Consider the following 17205-nt stretch of genomic DNA (forward strand, 5'->3'; position numbering starts at 1 on the left):
AATTAAATAGAACATGACGAAAGAAATTAAACTAACTCCCAATTGGAAGAAGATTTTTTACTCACTCAAATTTCCAAAATCAATTTCAAGAAGAGAGCAACATCATACAATCCTTAGAAATTTTTTTTAAGACACTAAAAATAATCAAAACAAATTTTATTTCAAAAGGGACAATAGTTAGGCTAAAAGACAACAAGAAGGAGTTTTGAAAGTTCTTGTATGTTAGAGTTCCATTAAATCCTCATTCAATTTACGCAACTTGTGCATCGTCAAATTCAAATGAATATTTAAAATTGACCAAGGCCAATAACATTCCCATTAATTTGGGAGCACAAGTTCAAACAAAAAAAAAAAGGAAAAAAAAGAGGGGGGAGTTTTAGAAAGTTAGAAAAGAGAATGCAACTTGGATAAAAATGAGTTGCATTTTAAAAAAAAAATAAATAAAATGAAATTTTTACCCTAGAGACCTAGAATGTATTTTTTTTTTTTTTTTTTTTATAATCAAAAGCTTCAGATGGTTTAAATCCTCTTGAAAATAATTTAAGGAGAAACAAAGGTAATTACCAAGCAAGCTAAGCAATCTTAAATAATAGAATACAAAATAGAGATTTCTAATTTCCAACTTAAAGGAACAACCAGAAGAAAAACACAATTTAAAAACTAATTTGGATTTCCTTTTGCCTACCCTTCGTTTGTGATCAAGGAGCCATATCAATAATGAAGAAAATTCATTTTGACAAAAGACTAAGGATATGGGAGTTTGGATAGAGTCTTTAAAAGCAAAACATAATGTAACAAAATTAGACATGAGTTTCCACATTTTTATCCATTGTTTGTATTGATATTAATTTGAGTATTTAGACCCATATCACTTGCATTGTACATGACTTGGGTACATTAGAAGTTGCATTGAAGATACAAGTCATAAGTTCTTTCCAAGATGATAAGTTGTTCATAGTAGGCTCTTGAATTTGGGTAATCTAGTAGATATTGTAATGTACCACCTCATAATTAGAGGGATGACTTGTCTTGACAATTGGGATGAGTTTTTCCATGATGAGTGTATTAATGTGTATGGTTATATATTGAATAGGACCTACGATAAATCATAACATAAGGCTATTAGGTTGTCATGATTCACTAAGTTACTATGTTGCATGGACTCTTAACTTTGAGAGGATATTGAGCTTGTATTGAAATCAACAGGTGGCTTTGACCTATGGATGAGACTTTAAAGTGGTCATATATTCTATACGAATTGGGTCATTGTTGATGAAGGCTAGTGACAACAAGTATTCTCAATAGAGGTACCATGATATCTCTTGGAATTAAGACAATGTGTCTCCTTAGGTGATCCATGTGTCTATATTAGATTATGGAAACCAATTCATGGGGAGTCTACATGTAATGGATAATAGATCAGAAGGAAGCTTATATAAACACTTCCTTAGGGGTTAGGACTTCAGTTTTCTTGCTTAGATTTTTTAGATTTCAAAGAGAAGGACCCTAACCATTCTCATGGGAGAGAGATAAACCTACCATTATCTCATGTTGAAAACCATGAAGGAAGAAATTAGGTGAAAGACTCCTAGGCAGATAAGATTTACAATGATTACTGTAGTTTCACCATCTTCATCGAATGAGATTTGATTTTAGAACATCCAGATAACATGTTTGAGTTTCTATCTTTACTTCTAATATGTATTTTGGTTTTTGAAACCTTTCTTTTCTATTGCGTTAGATTTAGAGAGCCTTAAGGATAAATAACATGCACTCTACGAGATCAAGGGTCAGGGAACAAAGTAATACAGGATTCCTAACAACGAGCTATGGAGGTTGAGAATGATAAACCCCTACAATTAGATGATAACAATGGAAATCTCGATCCACAAATTGCCACACATGTTCATGATTCAAGAGCTGATGTTGAGAAGGTGTTGATTGAAGAAGTTTATAGTGAGAGTTTCAACATAGACACAAAAAATTCATTTGAGCAAGGAATGGAATGACCAACAAATCCTATTGGCGTTAGTATATATTGACTCCATGAGTGTTAGACAAAGTAATGGTGCTAGTGTTTCTAGTTTTAGTTATGATGGCTCACGAGGAAAGAGAGGTGATGGTGAGAATGATGGACAAAAAGACTAAAGTCAACGTCTATTGAGCTCATTCGCTAATGAAGTTGATTTCACACATTGCACGCAAGATGAAGAACGTGACTCTAGAAGAACTGACCTAGGCAATGGAACTCTCAAAAAACCACATTGAGGGAGGAGACAACAAAAGATGACAACTTTTGATAAGGAATCCTTCTTTGCCAATTTTGACTTTGAGTATAAGGACTTAACATGGTAACTCATCAAATGAGGCTCATGTTTATCCTTTTTATGTGATGAATTATGACCAACCACCTCCTTTCAAATATGAAATGAGTTCAAGTTCAATTGATAACGATTATGGTATACTTAACTATCTTCCTACACAAATGTCATACATTTCATATGCAAGAACAAGTTGAAACAAACACATGAGTGAACTCGGAGTTTGTTATCCATAGAGAAGCAATAAGTATGGGCTAAGAGACATTTGCATAGCATGTTCACAATTATAATCAATATTATGTAAAATCTATGTCATGGTACCAATATTGTCTTTATCAAGATGGACTCTCGACATCTTCAAGAGTTATGGAACCACATCGATCCTCATTTTGGTATTAAAGGAAATCATTATGATATAATTTGAAACAAATGTTGACATTTAATGAAATTAAATATTTACTTGAAATCAATATTTAATTCACACTTTGAAACTTCATATTTCTTATCAGCACATATGTTATTATTATTGGGTATCATCAATTATATGAGACATATTTTATTTATTTTTACTCACAAAAAAATTTAATATATGGATTACTATTTTTTTTATTATTTTTTTTTGGAGTTATCCCTAATATTTTTATGAGTTTTTGATGAATTTCCATCTCATTGAAATTTTTTTCCAAATTTTCGTTCGATATTTTCATAAAATCGAACCATCAATGTTTTACTGATTTATGAAATTTTCAACCTTGGGTAGGAGAAGGCTGAGATATTAGGATGTGAGGGGAAAAAAAGATTAGGTAGGAAAAATGAGGAGGTTGAGCAGAAGAAGTAAAAGAAGAGGAGTTTAAGATTTTAGGCTTTGTTTTGGAATAAATTTTAAGTTTGGGTTTAAGAATTTAGGCTTTATTGGGAATAAATTTGAAGTAGGGTTTTTTTTTCTCTCCTATAAGACATTAGTCTTGATGATTTTGGTTTGGCCCTATATATTTGGGTTTTTATAAGTGAAGTCTTGGGTCTTGTTAATTTTCAGATGTTTGCTTAGTTTTATTTTATGATTTTTTTGGCTTAATATTTTAAATTTTTATTTTTTAGCATTTGTTTTAGTATGATATTTTTTGGATATATACTATTATTGATAGTTTTTTATGATTGCTTAAAATTTTAAATTTTTGGTTGTGATTTTATCTATATTACTTGTGAGATATTTTATATTATTTTTTAATAATATTTTTATAGCCATCACATATTTTTCCTATAATTTGATTCAATTTTTCCATCACCAAAAATGTAGTTCCATTTGATTGAAACATAAACCAATCATATTAAGTCGACCAAATTTGCCTTAAGAAATCATAGCAGACATGGTGTTGCTAAAGAGGTTTGAAGGATAAATAGTTCATATACGAGAATAAAAAGATAATTCTCGTTATGTATTTTTAACATTGTTGTTCAATAAAATATATATACAAAGATTGGTAGAAGGGAAGGTAAGTCAATTGATTTAGCTTGAGTTTAGCTAATCAATTGAGTTGTGTTATTAAATATGGAAAGAATAGAATTTGTTTCCTATTTATAAAGTAAACTAGCAGTTGAATGATTCTCAAAAGATGTATTCGCCGTTGGCTCTTAATTGCATGCATAATAATGTGTCAACAATTGGATGGTTATTTGAAAATGCACTAGTTGTTGGCTACTTCTCTAAAGAGGCACTAACTGTTAGCTCTTTGTGGTGAGCTGGAGTTTGACTTCTATCAACCCCCTTAAAGTTAGTGATGGTCATGCATTGAACTCCCAGTTTGCAATGGAAAATAGAAAAATCCCTTTTAGCTAGAGGTTTAGTGAGAACATCAACTATTTGGAGATGACTATAAACATTTTTAACATGAAGGTGTCACATAACAACTTTTTCACAAGCAAAATGTTAATCTAATTCGATGTTCTTTGTTCGTGCATGAAACACTGTGTTTTTGGCCATATGAGTGGCACTCATGTTATCACAAATGAGAAGTAGAGGTTGAGGAAGTGGTAGGTCAGTGTCATGTAAGAGGAAGGTGAGCTAGGTCAATTCGGCAATAGCTATAGCCATGGAGTGGTACTCAACTTTAGCTGAAGAGCGTGCTACCGTCCCTTGTTTCTTAGAAGACCAAGAAATACAATTAGCACTAAGATAAGGACAAAATCCAGTAGTACTTTTCCTTTTTATTGGACAACCTGCCCAATCATAATCAAGAAAGCATATAAGGATATTGAACTTTGAGCCAAAAAGTGAATTCCATAAGTAAGGGTGCCCTCTAAATAATGTAGGATTCGTTTCACAACCTTGAAATGTGCCTTAGTTGGTTGTTGAAGGTGTTGACATACTCTATTGACTACATGAGTAATATCTGGCCTAGTGAATGTTAGATATTGAAGGCTACCAACCAGGGTTCAATACTTGGTTGGATTGACATGTTGTAAATCATTTGTAGTTGGTGAATCTTTTGTAGAAATAGGTGTGGCCATGGCAAAACAATCTAGCATATCTGATTTTTGAAGGAAGTCTTTGGTATACATTGCTTGGGAAATATACAAACCACCACTAAAATATTTAACTTCAATGTCGAGAACAAATTTCAGTTGGCCCAAATATTTGAGAGCAAATTTGGTGCTAAGAATAGTGCTGATTCATTGGATTATAGCAAGGTTGCTACTTGTTACAATAACATCATCAACATAAACTAAGATTAGAATAATTAAAGAACTTGTATGCAAGATAAATAATGATGAGTCAACTTTGCTATTAGAGAAACCAAGTTGGATAAGGGCTTGTGATAAATACTAAAACCAAGCTCAAGGGGCTTACTACAAACTATATAGGGAACATTTAAGAAGATAAACATATGGAGGAAAGTAAGGGTTAACAAACCCTGAAGGTTACTTTATGTAGATTGTTTCCTTGAGATGACTATGTAAGAAGGCGTTTTTAACATCTAATTGCTTCATAATCTAGTTAGAGGTGACAATAAGAGATAGGATTAGACGAATGGTTGTAGGATTGATAACAAGGCTAAAAGTCTCAATATAGTCAACACTAGTAACTTGAGTGAAGCCCTTGACCAAAAGTTGGGCTTTAAATCTTTCAATGGTGCCATCTTCATGGTACTTGATACGGTAAACCCATTTAGAACCAATGATATTGGTATTACATGGTCTAGGAACTAAATTCCATGTGTTATTGTGTTGGAGAACATGTCTTCTTGCATAGCAACTACCTATTTTGGTTGTTTAAGAGTGGATTTGAGAGTTTTAGGTTCAGTAGGAGTAGTGCTATTAACATGGAGAGCCAAAGAAGGATTTTGTTTAAATTTTGCATAAGTAATCATACTATGAGTGTTGTTGCTAGGGAAAAGTGATGTATATATTGCTGGTGAAGGGAAATGAGAAATAAGATTAGGTACCAGTGTAGAATGAGGGTGTTTAGGTTGTGATGATGTAGGATGGGAAGGAATGGGAAGATCAACAAATAGTTGGTTTGTTAAATCTGGGGTGGAGAGGAAGAATTGGGTGTAAAGGTGGTAGGAGTGGATTTCGTTAAAGAAGGAGAATATACATTAGTGATAGGAGGTATAGTGATAGTAGGTTTTAAGACAGGAATGATAGTAAGAGGAATTGATGCTAAGGTGTTTGGTATGACTTGGTTGAAGGATGTGTGACTTGAATTTAGTTATTCATGAATATCAGGGAAATAAGTAATATAACTTGGTTTTTGCACAGAAGAGATAGTGTGAGTAGCATTGGTAGCAAAGGAAAGTTCATGTTCATAGAAAATAACATGTCTAGAGATATAGACACAATTTATTTAAGGCTCAAGGCATTTATAACCTTTGTGCATAGGGCTACAGCCAATAAAAACACAAGGATATGTTTTTCTTTGAAATTTGGTGGTATTGTAATCTTGAAGATAAGGAAAATACTTACAACCAAGCACTCTTAAGCCACTATAATCTAAACTCCTGAAAAATAGTTTGTCATATGGAGTTTGCATGTTTAAAGTAGACAAAGGCATTCTATTTATGAGATAACTTGTAGTAAGAAAAGCATCAACCCAATACTTTAATGGTAAAAAAGCATGAAACATCATAGTAAGAGCAGTTTCAACAATATGTCTATACTATCATTTAGTAACCTCATTTTGTTCTGGAGTTCTAGGGCATGAAATTTGTTTAACAATACCACATTGTTCAAAATGAGTAATAAATGGTGATGCTGTAAACTCACCACCTCCATCACATTGAAAGATTTTTATCCTCTTGTCAAACTGATTTTCAACTTGTCTTTGAAATTCAAGAAAACAAGTGAAAAAAATCAAATTTTATTTTCAAGGGAAACAACCATGAAAAACGAGTATGATCATCAATAAAAAGAGCATAATATTGAAAATTTTGAGACGAACTAATGGGGCAAGACCCCACAAATCCCAATGAATTTTATGTAAAGGAAATTTTGAAATAGTATTTGATTGTCCAAAAGGCAATTTACAACTTTTGCCTTGTTGACATGAAACACAAATCATAGGCCTTTGAATTCAACTAAATATATTTATTTTATTTTTAGACCTTAAAATCTATGAAACTCAAAGACTTCAATGTCCAAGTCTTTGATGCCAAATACTCAAATTTGTCGTAGTCCCTCAGATAACACTCAAAGTAGCTTCTTTTTTTTCTTTCAAGGCATAAAGATTGCCTTACCTAAGCCCTTTCGCCAGAACCTTGTTGTCCTTGTTCTTAACAACAAAACCATGAGAGTCAAATTCAAATGAACATTGATTATCAATGGTAAGTTGTCCAATAGATAGAAGATTTTTCTTTAAGTTAGGCACAACTAAAACATTTTTTAGCTTTAACTTCCCATGGCCAATAGTTAAGAAAGTATCACCAATATGTGATATTTGAAGCCCTTGACCATTACCCACAAAAATTTTATCTAAACCTTTATAGGTTGTAAGTTGGTCGAGTTTATTGTATTGTTTGTCATGTGAGAGGTGGTTTTTGGAGTCTGCATAAAAGTTTGGATCTACAGTGTCATTGAGATTTAAGGTACTAGTGTTTGAGGACCTTCATCAATCTGGAAAGCTTGGTTATATCAATCCCAACATATTGTAGCTGTGTGATTTGGTTTGCTACATATTTGGCATATGACAATTGCTTTCTCATTTGATCCTTGTTTAAAATTGTTTCCTTCTTATTCTAAGTTGCCCTACAAGATACATTGCCTCTGATGAAGCTAATGACGATCTTGATTGTTGAATCTTAAAGGATTATTTTGTTGAGCACTCTGCTTCCCTTACCATAGGAGACACCTCTATTTCGACCACTAAATGTACATTTTCTTCTAGTACCCTTGTTGCTTCTTTGTTGATTGAAAAAGACTTGATTGTGGTTAAGGACATATTTTTCTTCTTTTTCTTTAGGTATAATATTCACTTGTTCATGATTTTGAAGAGCAATAATGATCTGGTTAAGAGTTGGATATGGTGGTTTAGTAAGCATTGTAGTTCTGAAATCAGCATACCATGAACCAAGACCTTCTGCTAATCGAAACACTTTGTCTTCTTCTGGAAATGGCTTACCAATGGTAGCTAAGTTATAAAAAATACCTTTAAACCTTTTGAGATATTCATCAAGTTTCATTGATCATTTCTTGATTGCATAGAAATTGTCCTTCAATCATGATTTTTTTTCTTTGGTTGCAGGTAGCAGCTGTTCTTTAATAGAATTCCAAATCTGTTGAGCAAATTGTCATCCAATGGTGATACTAAAGATATCTTGTAATGACTGGGTATTTTAGGCCATGTTAGAATTCTAATTTGAAAAGTCTTCTATTGAATGGTGGTTGAAAAGTCAAAAAAAAAAAAAAAATGATTGGAGAACATGTGTCAATTTTGGATTGGTGGAATTTGAAATATTTTGTTGATCAATTAAGTGAGTTGAATTTTTTGTGCCATGTCAGCTTTATGGTAGAAAATTTCTTAGGATCGTAGAAATTGAAAATTTATGAAAACAAAAAGCGAAAACGAAAAATGAATTAATTAAAATGAATTATAACTAATTAAGTAAAAATTAAATTAAATTGCTTAATAATAAATTTGAGAAAATCAAAATTTTTTGGGATAGTGTTTAATAATTTATTTTGTGTGTTGTTAAAAAAAAAATGAAATGAAATGAAAAATGAATTAAGAAAAAAAAGTGAAATGAATTTGAAAAAGGAAAACAAAAGAAATCAAAATTCATAAGGCTTTTGAATGGTGTTGGGCCTGGGCCACTTGGTGGTTGGGAGATTTAAAAGCGAAAAGAATAAGAAATGAAAAAGAAAATGAAGAAGGGAAAGAAGAAGAGGAAGTTGAGTGGCAGAGGCTCTCCGGTGCAGGGGAGAGCAACAACGCCGTCCACCTTTGGTCGGTCGTTTCAACGACCAAACGAGCTTATTTTCACGTGAAATTTTGAGAGAAAGTTCTACTTGAGGCGAGGAACATTCCTACGATGGCTTATTTCGTTTTCAACAATCCGATTGTTAGATTTGTGGTAGGGAAACTTAACCCTAAAACTTTTATTTAATGCACTTTTCTTTAAAAAAAAAATTATAAATCTCGTTGTTGGAAGGTAAATAAGTAATATTTATGATGTGAGAAAGTTTATTAGGTGATTTAGGAATTTTCCTTGGGATTTTTGTGTGATAATGGAAGTGTTTAATTATGGAATATAATTGTGTTTGATTGTTGGAATTATTGGGATTGTTGAGAAATAATGGAATGTTGGTGGAAATTATGCTTAAGTGATGTTTGAATTATTGGAAATTTATTTGGTTGTTTTTGGTAATTTTATTGTAGAGAAAATTATTATATTTGATTATTGGAATTATTGGGGTTGTGAAAAAATTATGGAATTTTGGTATATATTATGTTCAACTGAGATTTGAATTATTGAAAATTTATTTGGTTGTTTTTGGTAATTTTATTATGGAGAAAATAATTATATTTGATTATTAGAATTATTGGGGTATTTGGAAAATTAAGGAATTTTGGTATGATTGTAATTTCAATGATATTTGGACTGGTTGAAATTTTATTTGATATTGTGATATTTGTTAATGAAGATAATTAACCTCATTACATTTCATTTGCATTATAGTTGTGTGAAGAAAAAATAAAAACCGTGAAAAATGCATGAAATGGAAAAAGAAAGAAAAAAATAAAATAGTAATGAAAAGTAAAGGTTTGTGTGAGGCGAATTAAAGAGTGAGATCGCTAGGGTGAAAGACAAAAAAATCTACCCCAGGAAGACTCTAAATGGGGAGTGTATTTGGGTATGGACGTGTATCCTTTGGTGAAAGCCCGAGAATGATAGTGCATTGTATGACTATGTGTCACATATCTACATGCATTTTATTTAAGTGTTGAATTGTTATAATTATAGAAATTAAAATATGTGGGTTGATCAATTTTGGTGGAATGTTTCTTTTGTGTTCGCGTGAACCTTAGTAATTCCAAATTAACCCCTTGGGTGTAAGACACCCTACTGAGCAATGTGGAATATTCACCCCTTCCTTCTTATATCTTTTTAGATGTAGATGTGACTCCTAAAGATCTACAGATAAGGTAGAGAGGACTTCAAGATGCCCTAAGAGATCTTGGAGCAACCTAGTGGATTATAGTGTATTTGTTATGTTGGTTTATTTTGGAACTTGTATTAACAAACTTTGAAACCATGTTTTTGTAATGAGACTTTATTCTAATTAATTTGCTTAAATGTGAACTCTTATTTCTAGATTTTAATGATAATTATTATATATGGTTGCCTTGAGTAGTGGTTGATTAGATTAGTAGTTGGAGGGAGCTCTAATGTGATTTATGTTTAGGGAAAAAAAATAAAATTCAGAGCATTTTGGTTGACTACCAGAGTGGATTAGGAAGAACCCTTAGGGTCAAACCTTTGACATGGGGTTATGGGCCAAATTTTGGGTTGTCCGGAATTTGGATCATGACATATCTTTTGTTATTAGCCCCATAAGCCAAGACGTACATTAGGAGGCCATCATTGTTCACCTAGATTGCATAGCTTGGATTCATTTCCCTCATGCCATTTTCATTCTCTATTTCTTCTGGTGGAGTTCCAACATCTGTGAGGTGATTTTCAAGACCAAGACTCTTGATTAAAGATAGAATCTAAGATCTCCAAAGAAGATAATTCGTGAAGATAGCTTCACAGATACCAAGCTTGCACACTGGTGAAAAGACTGAAAGGTGAGGCAAGGTTCTGAAACTGAATTCTTGGCCATGTGCTCTGATACCATAAAGAAGTATGAAGGATATATGATTTATACACGAGAATAAAATGATAATTCTCATTCTGTATTTTTAACATTGTTGTAGGAGAAAATATATATACAAAGACTGGTAGAAGGGAAGGTAAGTCAATTGATTTAGCTTGAGTTTAGCTATAATCAATTGAGCTATGCTATTACATATGGAAAGAATAGGATTTGTTTCCTATTTATAAACTAAACCAGCAGCCGGATGATTCTCAAAAGATGCACTAGCCCTTGGCTCTTAATTGAATGCACAATAACGTGTCAACAACTGGATGATTCTCTGAAGATGCACTAGCTGTTGGCTCCTTGTGGTGAGCTTGAGTTTTGACTTTTATCAATTGCTAATTTACATGTGAATCAATTTCCTATCGCTTGTTTACCTTTTTATACTTAGTCTACGTACATTGTCTTAGATGAAGTTGAATTCATTAAAAAAAAAAAAAAAAGAACACCCATTTCTTTTCACGTACCCATACGATATTTGTTTGGGTCTGTGGACATAATAGATTAGAATAAGCAAAATGACGCGGTTCTCCATCCATGCACCAAACAACCAAGGGTACCCAATCCTGTGGAAAACTCCAAGCAAGCCCTTTTTGACTTGTACAAAGTTGAAACATCAATACTAAAATGCGTGTATATGTGTACAAGGTTTTGGTCCTATATTTTGAATTTTCTTACCTTCCTGGAACAGTCCCTCCTCCGTTTACTCTTCTCACATGGGTCAAACCACAACATAATTGAAACTTCATCTCCACCCTCAGTTCCTCCACCTCAGATGAATGGACGGACTCAGGCTCTTGGGTGACAACATAGAGAACTAAGAGAAGAGTATCAAGTGGATATGGATTCATAGATTGAGACAGGTTCATTTTCTTAGCTACAAAGGATACCATAGTATTTAAAGAGATGGAAATGCATGCCATAAACCCACAAAACCTCTACAATATTCTCTCTTCCACTGTCGATCTCTTAAGTTTTGCAGCTTTCCACCCTAAAAAATGGTGAGTCCATCATTATTATTATTTTTTTCATCAGTCTCAGTAAAATGAAGAAAAGCCCAAGAACTGGCTGTGATTAACAAATCTTTTTTCCTTTTTGTTCTTATTTCGTATACCACAGGCCCCCGCATTGGAAATTGAGGTACTTCAAATTTTTATTTATTTATTTCAAATTCCTTTTAAGAAATAGGTTCAGTTTTCATTTCTTTAAATTTTGGAATTAATCTATAACATGCTGAGGGTAACTGTTTGTTCGGCCAGAAAGAGCTCGTTCAACAATCAGAAAGAGTAAAATCTGTGGATCTACATCCTAAGGAACCATGGTATAGTAATGAATTGATTTGATTTTACAATCTTTCAATGTGATCCATGGAAGTGTTTAATTGTTTTACTGATGCATGTTGCATGATTCTTCTTCCTTCAGGATTCTAGCAAGTTTGTATTCAGGAACTGTGTGCATCTGGAACTACCTCTCGCAGGTATGGAATTTGTGATCTTGTATCATAGAAATAGGCCTGTTTCATTTTCTAAAAACCCACTTGGTTTTGGTGGGTTTTCACCTCTGTGATCATAATAGTCTTTACCATCCTAGAAGTTAGTGGGAACTAAATATTTTCAATATGAAATCTTGAGCTTCAGTGCAAAAATGGCGACCATTAGATGATTGGTCTGTTGCGAATTGAAGTGAATCTTTACTTCATTGATAGAAAATTTTTCATGCATATATATAGTGCTTACACTTGGGTGCTATATATTCCAGGAACTTGTAAAGTCTTTCAAGGTCGCGGAATCACCAGGTACACATGCAGATACATATTTCGCCTTTCCTGAAGATACTTGAATGCATAGTTCCTTGTTCAAAAATTGAATGTATGTTTGCAGTTCGGTCAGCAAAGTTTATAGCATGCAAACAATGGGTTGTTACTGGGGCTGATGACAAGTTTATCCGAGTCTTCGACTACAATACAATGGAGAAGATTGCAGAATTTGAGGCTCATACTGATTTCATTAGGAGTGTTGCAGTCCATCCTACCCTTCCATATGTGCTGTCAGCTTCTGATGACATGCTCATAAAGCTTTGGGATTGGGAGAAGGGTTGGGAGTGTACTCAAACGTTCCAGGGACATGCCCACTATGTGATGCAAGTGGCATTTAGTCCCAAAGACGCAAACACTTTTGCAAGTGCTTCTCTTGATGGCACCATAAAGGTCAGAATTAATTCTCATTTGTTGTTTGGTTAATTCTTTACTCTTTCTTGGTCACGGTAAGGCAATACTGCCTGTTTTCAGATTTGGAATCTCAGCTCACCTGCGCCAGACTTTACACTGGATGGGCATTCAAAAGGAGTGAATTGCATTGATTACTTCATGAGAGGCTTGAAACCATATCTGATCTCGGGTTCGGATGACCACACTGCTAAAGTCTAAAACTCAATACTTTTTCATAGCTTTATGTAGATCATATGTATACAAAAATATTGGTTGAGTCGTTGATAAATCCGCTGAAAACAGGTGTGGGATTATGAAGCCAAGAGTTGTGTACAAACACTGGAAGGCCACACAAATAATGTTTCTGCAGTGTGTGTTCACCCTGAACTTCCCCTCATCATTACAGGTTCTGAGGATGGGAACGTTCGCATATGGGATGGAGCTACTTACAGGTAACAGTTTCATTGCTCAAAATTTTCTTATCAGCAGGAAACTTTCTGGGCATTCGAGTGTTCTCTTGTAGCTAGAAATTCTGTATTTTTCTTAACCATCCTTTTCAACTGCAGGCTTGAGAACACACTGAACTATGGTTTTGAAAGAGTTTGGGCTTTTGGGTGCATGAAAGAATCAAACAGGTATATTTGAGTTTGTTAATCCTTTATTTCATTTTTCCTTATCAGTTTGAGGATTGGTTATATGCTCAAAAGGCTACAAAGAAACAAATTGTTTTTCTCACTATTCCCTCCTGTTATCATTGCTTCTCTGAACAGGGTTGTGATTGGCTATGACAAAGGAACCATTATGGTAAAAGTTCTCCGTTCTCAGAGTGGGGGTTTCATGGGCATCCGGGTTGAGGAGGAAGAGAAGAAGGAATGTTGATTTGTACAACTCATAGTATTACCATTATCTACTCTGGTGTGTCCTGATACAATAACTATCTTTGAGTAGAAGATAGCCTGGCAAGAATAATGTCAAAATATTAAGCAATTTCAAGTAAAAGCAGCTTCTATCAATGGTTGATGAAAATATTTGTAGCAGCCTAACTTAGATCTCCTTTTGTCAAGATCCCCATGTATTTGGGCAACTCTGAGCAATTAGCTATAGAATCGTTGTTCTCTATTTGGTGTGCTCTTTAGATTCGCTTCAATAGGTCACCTTCATATTCCAATGTGGATGGATTATACTTGAAAATAAAAGTGGATGGATGATTTCTAAAATAATTGGTAATGTCTTGCGAATTAATTTTAGTGTTTGGTGGCATTTTTTTAATAAACAAAATCAGAGAGTTTAATAAATCATTTTAATGACTTAAGTAGGTTATGTTTGATAAAATAATTTAATATTATAACCTAAAGTAATAAGTCTAAATAATTAACTCATACTTATTATCAAATCATTTTTTATTTTTTTGCTCACATTAGTGAGAATATATTTTAAAATTATGATTTTAAATTCATAACTTTTTTTTTATAATAAATGTTTTATGATTATTTTATGTATTTATAATATTTTAAATATCGATGTTTTATAAATAAAATTATTACTTAAAATTAATGAAGATAAATATAATTTAAAATCATTAAAAATAAAGATTAATTAAAATTAATAAGGCTAAATGTGTCAATTTCATGATTGAATTTTTTTTTAACTTTACCAAATAGTCTTAATACTTTTAATACTTAAAATAAAAAATAAATAATAAGGTTTAATTCAATAATTTAAGAACAATTTAACTTAAAGTCATTTTGAATGATTAAGCAATAAATATTAAACTTGACTGATACTTAACAAGGTTTCAAAATAATTATTATTTATAACTAATCATTATTTGTAACTATGTGAAAAAAGTAACAAAGGACACGTAGAAAGTTTTATCCACCATCTTATTTTTAATACATTTCCTTGATCGTTTCATAATTTTTATATTATGATATTTAAAAGCACTTAATATTCTTTAAAAATACAAATCTCTTAGGTTAAAATCACAAATCTTGATTGATTATTGAAATATAAGGAAATAAAAAAAACACTACAATATCAATTTAAAACCACGTTTTTAGATATCTTCACCATGTAAATCATGACTAAAATATGATTCCTGTTTTCAAGAACTGTTTTATGTTCTTGAAAACAAAAAACACAAAAAAACTTATTTGGGGAAGGGGTATGTTTTTGTTTTTTGTGTTTTCCGAGTTCTAAAAAACCACTTTTTTGAAAACAATAAAAAGATATTTTTATTGTTTTTTCATTGGTCAAAAAATAGATTGTTTTTCGTATTTTCTCTTATTTCTTTTTGTATTTTCCTACCTGTTTTTTATGTTACCACAAAGGTGAATTCCACCCAACTACCACACCCCTACCTGCAAACCATTTCTTTCAATGTTTTCAGAATCGGACCGGTCATTAAATCGGAAAAGTTATCGATTCACGGTTCATTAGTTGAACCGGTAGTCAAACCACAATTGAACCGGTGATGTCATAAATATATAATTTATATTTTATTAAAATTAAAATAATTTTAAGAAATTTATATAATATTAAAATTATAGCATTTCAATTTTTTTGTATTTGATATGTCTATTAAATGATAAACATAAATATAAATGTATTAATATATCAAATTTTATTAAATAAAATATGTATAATATTTACATATGAGAAGAAAATTATAACATTTAATTTTATCTACATATCTATGCATTTTATTATTTTAAAATTTAAAAAAATTATATTAATTAATTTATATTTTCATATTTATTGTTAATAATTATTATAAAAATACACATGAATACAAATATTTATATTTGTTTAAATGTATAAAAATTTGCAAACAACATTAATATAAAACATTGTTACCTAATACGTGTAGAAGGAGTCGTGCAACATAATGGTTGGAATCATTCCTTTGTAAACCTTAATCCAAGGTTCAAATCCTCACAATGCAACTGTGTTGCATTTATTATTCTTTATAACCAGATAATCAAATCCCACATCGGAAACTGACAAATATAATGAGTTCGATAAATAGCCCACACGGAACAAGACCTCTGCCGTGGGCTGGTGGTGGGTAAGCTGTTGTAGGCCCAATGTAGAACACAAATCCCACGTGTGTTTTGGTTGGTTGGTTGGTCAACCCACATGTTGACCGGCCCACAGAGAACCGGACGTTTCGTCCGGTGCCTGTCCAAAGCCCCATACGATTCAAAAGCTGAACTAGATCGGATCAGGTCTAGCTCCGATTTTTAAATCTTTCTTCTTTATTAAATTAAAAAATTATTATTTATTTAAAAAAATTATAACTGATATAAATTTTTTAAAATAAAATAATTTTTTTAAATTTAAATGAATTATACGTATGAAAGTTATTTATAAATTTATACTATCAAGTTAATGAAAAAAATATTTTATTAATTAAAAAAATAATTTTTAAATATATTTTTTGTTTTATTTATTCTAAAAAACTTTTTTATCAACTCAACCAAACATGTTTTATTTTGTTTTTGAGAACAAAAACTGTTTTATAAAATTCAATTTTCAAACACTTTTTTTTTTTCTAAAAACACAACAAACTGTTTTTAAAAACTATTCTCAAAAACTATTTTCCAGAACGATTTTCAAAAATAGCAACCAAACAAGCTTTGCGGACTTTCCAAAATATATTTTTAATTAAAGTTTTCAAAAAACAGAAAGTTGTTATATAAAAATTTCTTAGGAAACAAAAAAAGGAAATCAAGGCGGTTAAACCTTTTTATGTGATAGAAAATTTTTAAAAATTGTATTCCTCAAAATAGAAGTTAAGGGCCTATTGAGAATTGATTTTTAGAATAGTTTTTGGTTTTTCAGAATAAAAAACATGTTTAACAACTAAAAATTATTTTGTATTTTTGTTTTTAAGAACATAAAACAAAATATTTTTTAATTGTTTTATGTTATTTTAACTTGTTTTTTAATAGTTATTTTAAGAAATAATTATATAAATATGTAGAATAATTAAAAATAAAACATTAAATATAAAAAATATTTTTGAAATATATTTAAAAATGTTAAAAAAAGATTAAAAATGTCTTAAGTTTCAAACAAACTTTTGTTTTACAAAAGTCAAATAACAATTGAAAAAAATTATTCTCAAAAACGATTTTTTAGAATTGTTTTTTAGAAAAAGTTGTCAAATAGATATTAAAACTTCACAACAAACAATTTGAAAATTAAATACTTTTTTATTCTTCTAAAATAATAATAATAATCAAAGGGGTTGACTTTTTCAATAGGTATCAAAATAGTGGTCTCTTGTATGAGACTTGGAGTCTCATGAATTTCAACATT

The 17205-nt window shown here is 31.4% G+C and overlaps 1 protein-coding gene across 1 annotated transcript; it reads left to right on the forward strand.

Annotated features, from left to right (window-relative positions):
* Positions 1–11614: 11614 nt before the first annotated feature.
* Positions 11615–13988, forward strand: LOC117907587 (coatomer subunit beta'-2-like). The gene is made up of 10 exons (XM_034821178.1): positions 11615–11677; positions 11796–11816; positions 11936–11997; positions 12099–12153; positions 12435–12471; positions 12557–12882; positions 12964–13095; positions 13186–13334; positions 13449–13517; positions 13653–13988. Exons 1-10 carry the CDS (start codon positions 11675–11677, stop codon positions 13759–13761), a joined length of 963 nt encoding a protein of 320 aa, XP_034677069.1. The 5' UTR covers positions 11615–11674; the 3' UTR covers positions 13762–13988.
* The last annotated feature ends 3217 nt before the right edge of the window (positions 13989–17205 follow it).

Source organism: Vitis riparia, chromosome 18, assembly GCF_004353265.1.
Source record: "Vitis riparia cultivar Riparia Gloire de Montpellier isolate 1030 chromosome 18, EGFV_Vit.rip_1.0, whole genome shotgun sequence".
Lineage (NCBI taxonomy): Eukaryota > Viridiplantae > Streptophyta > Magnoliopsida > Vitales > Vitaceae > Vitis > Vitis riparia.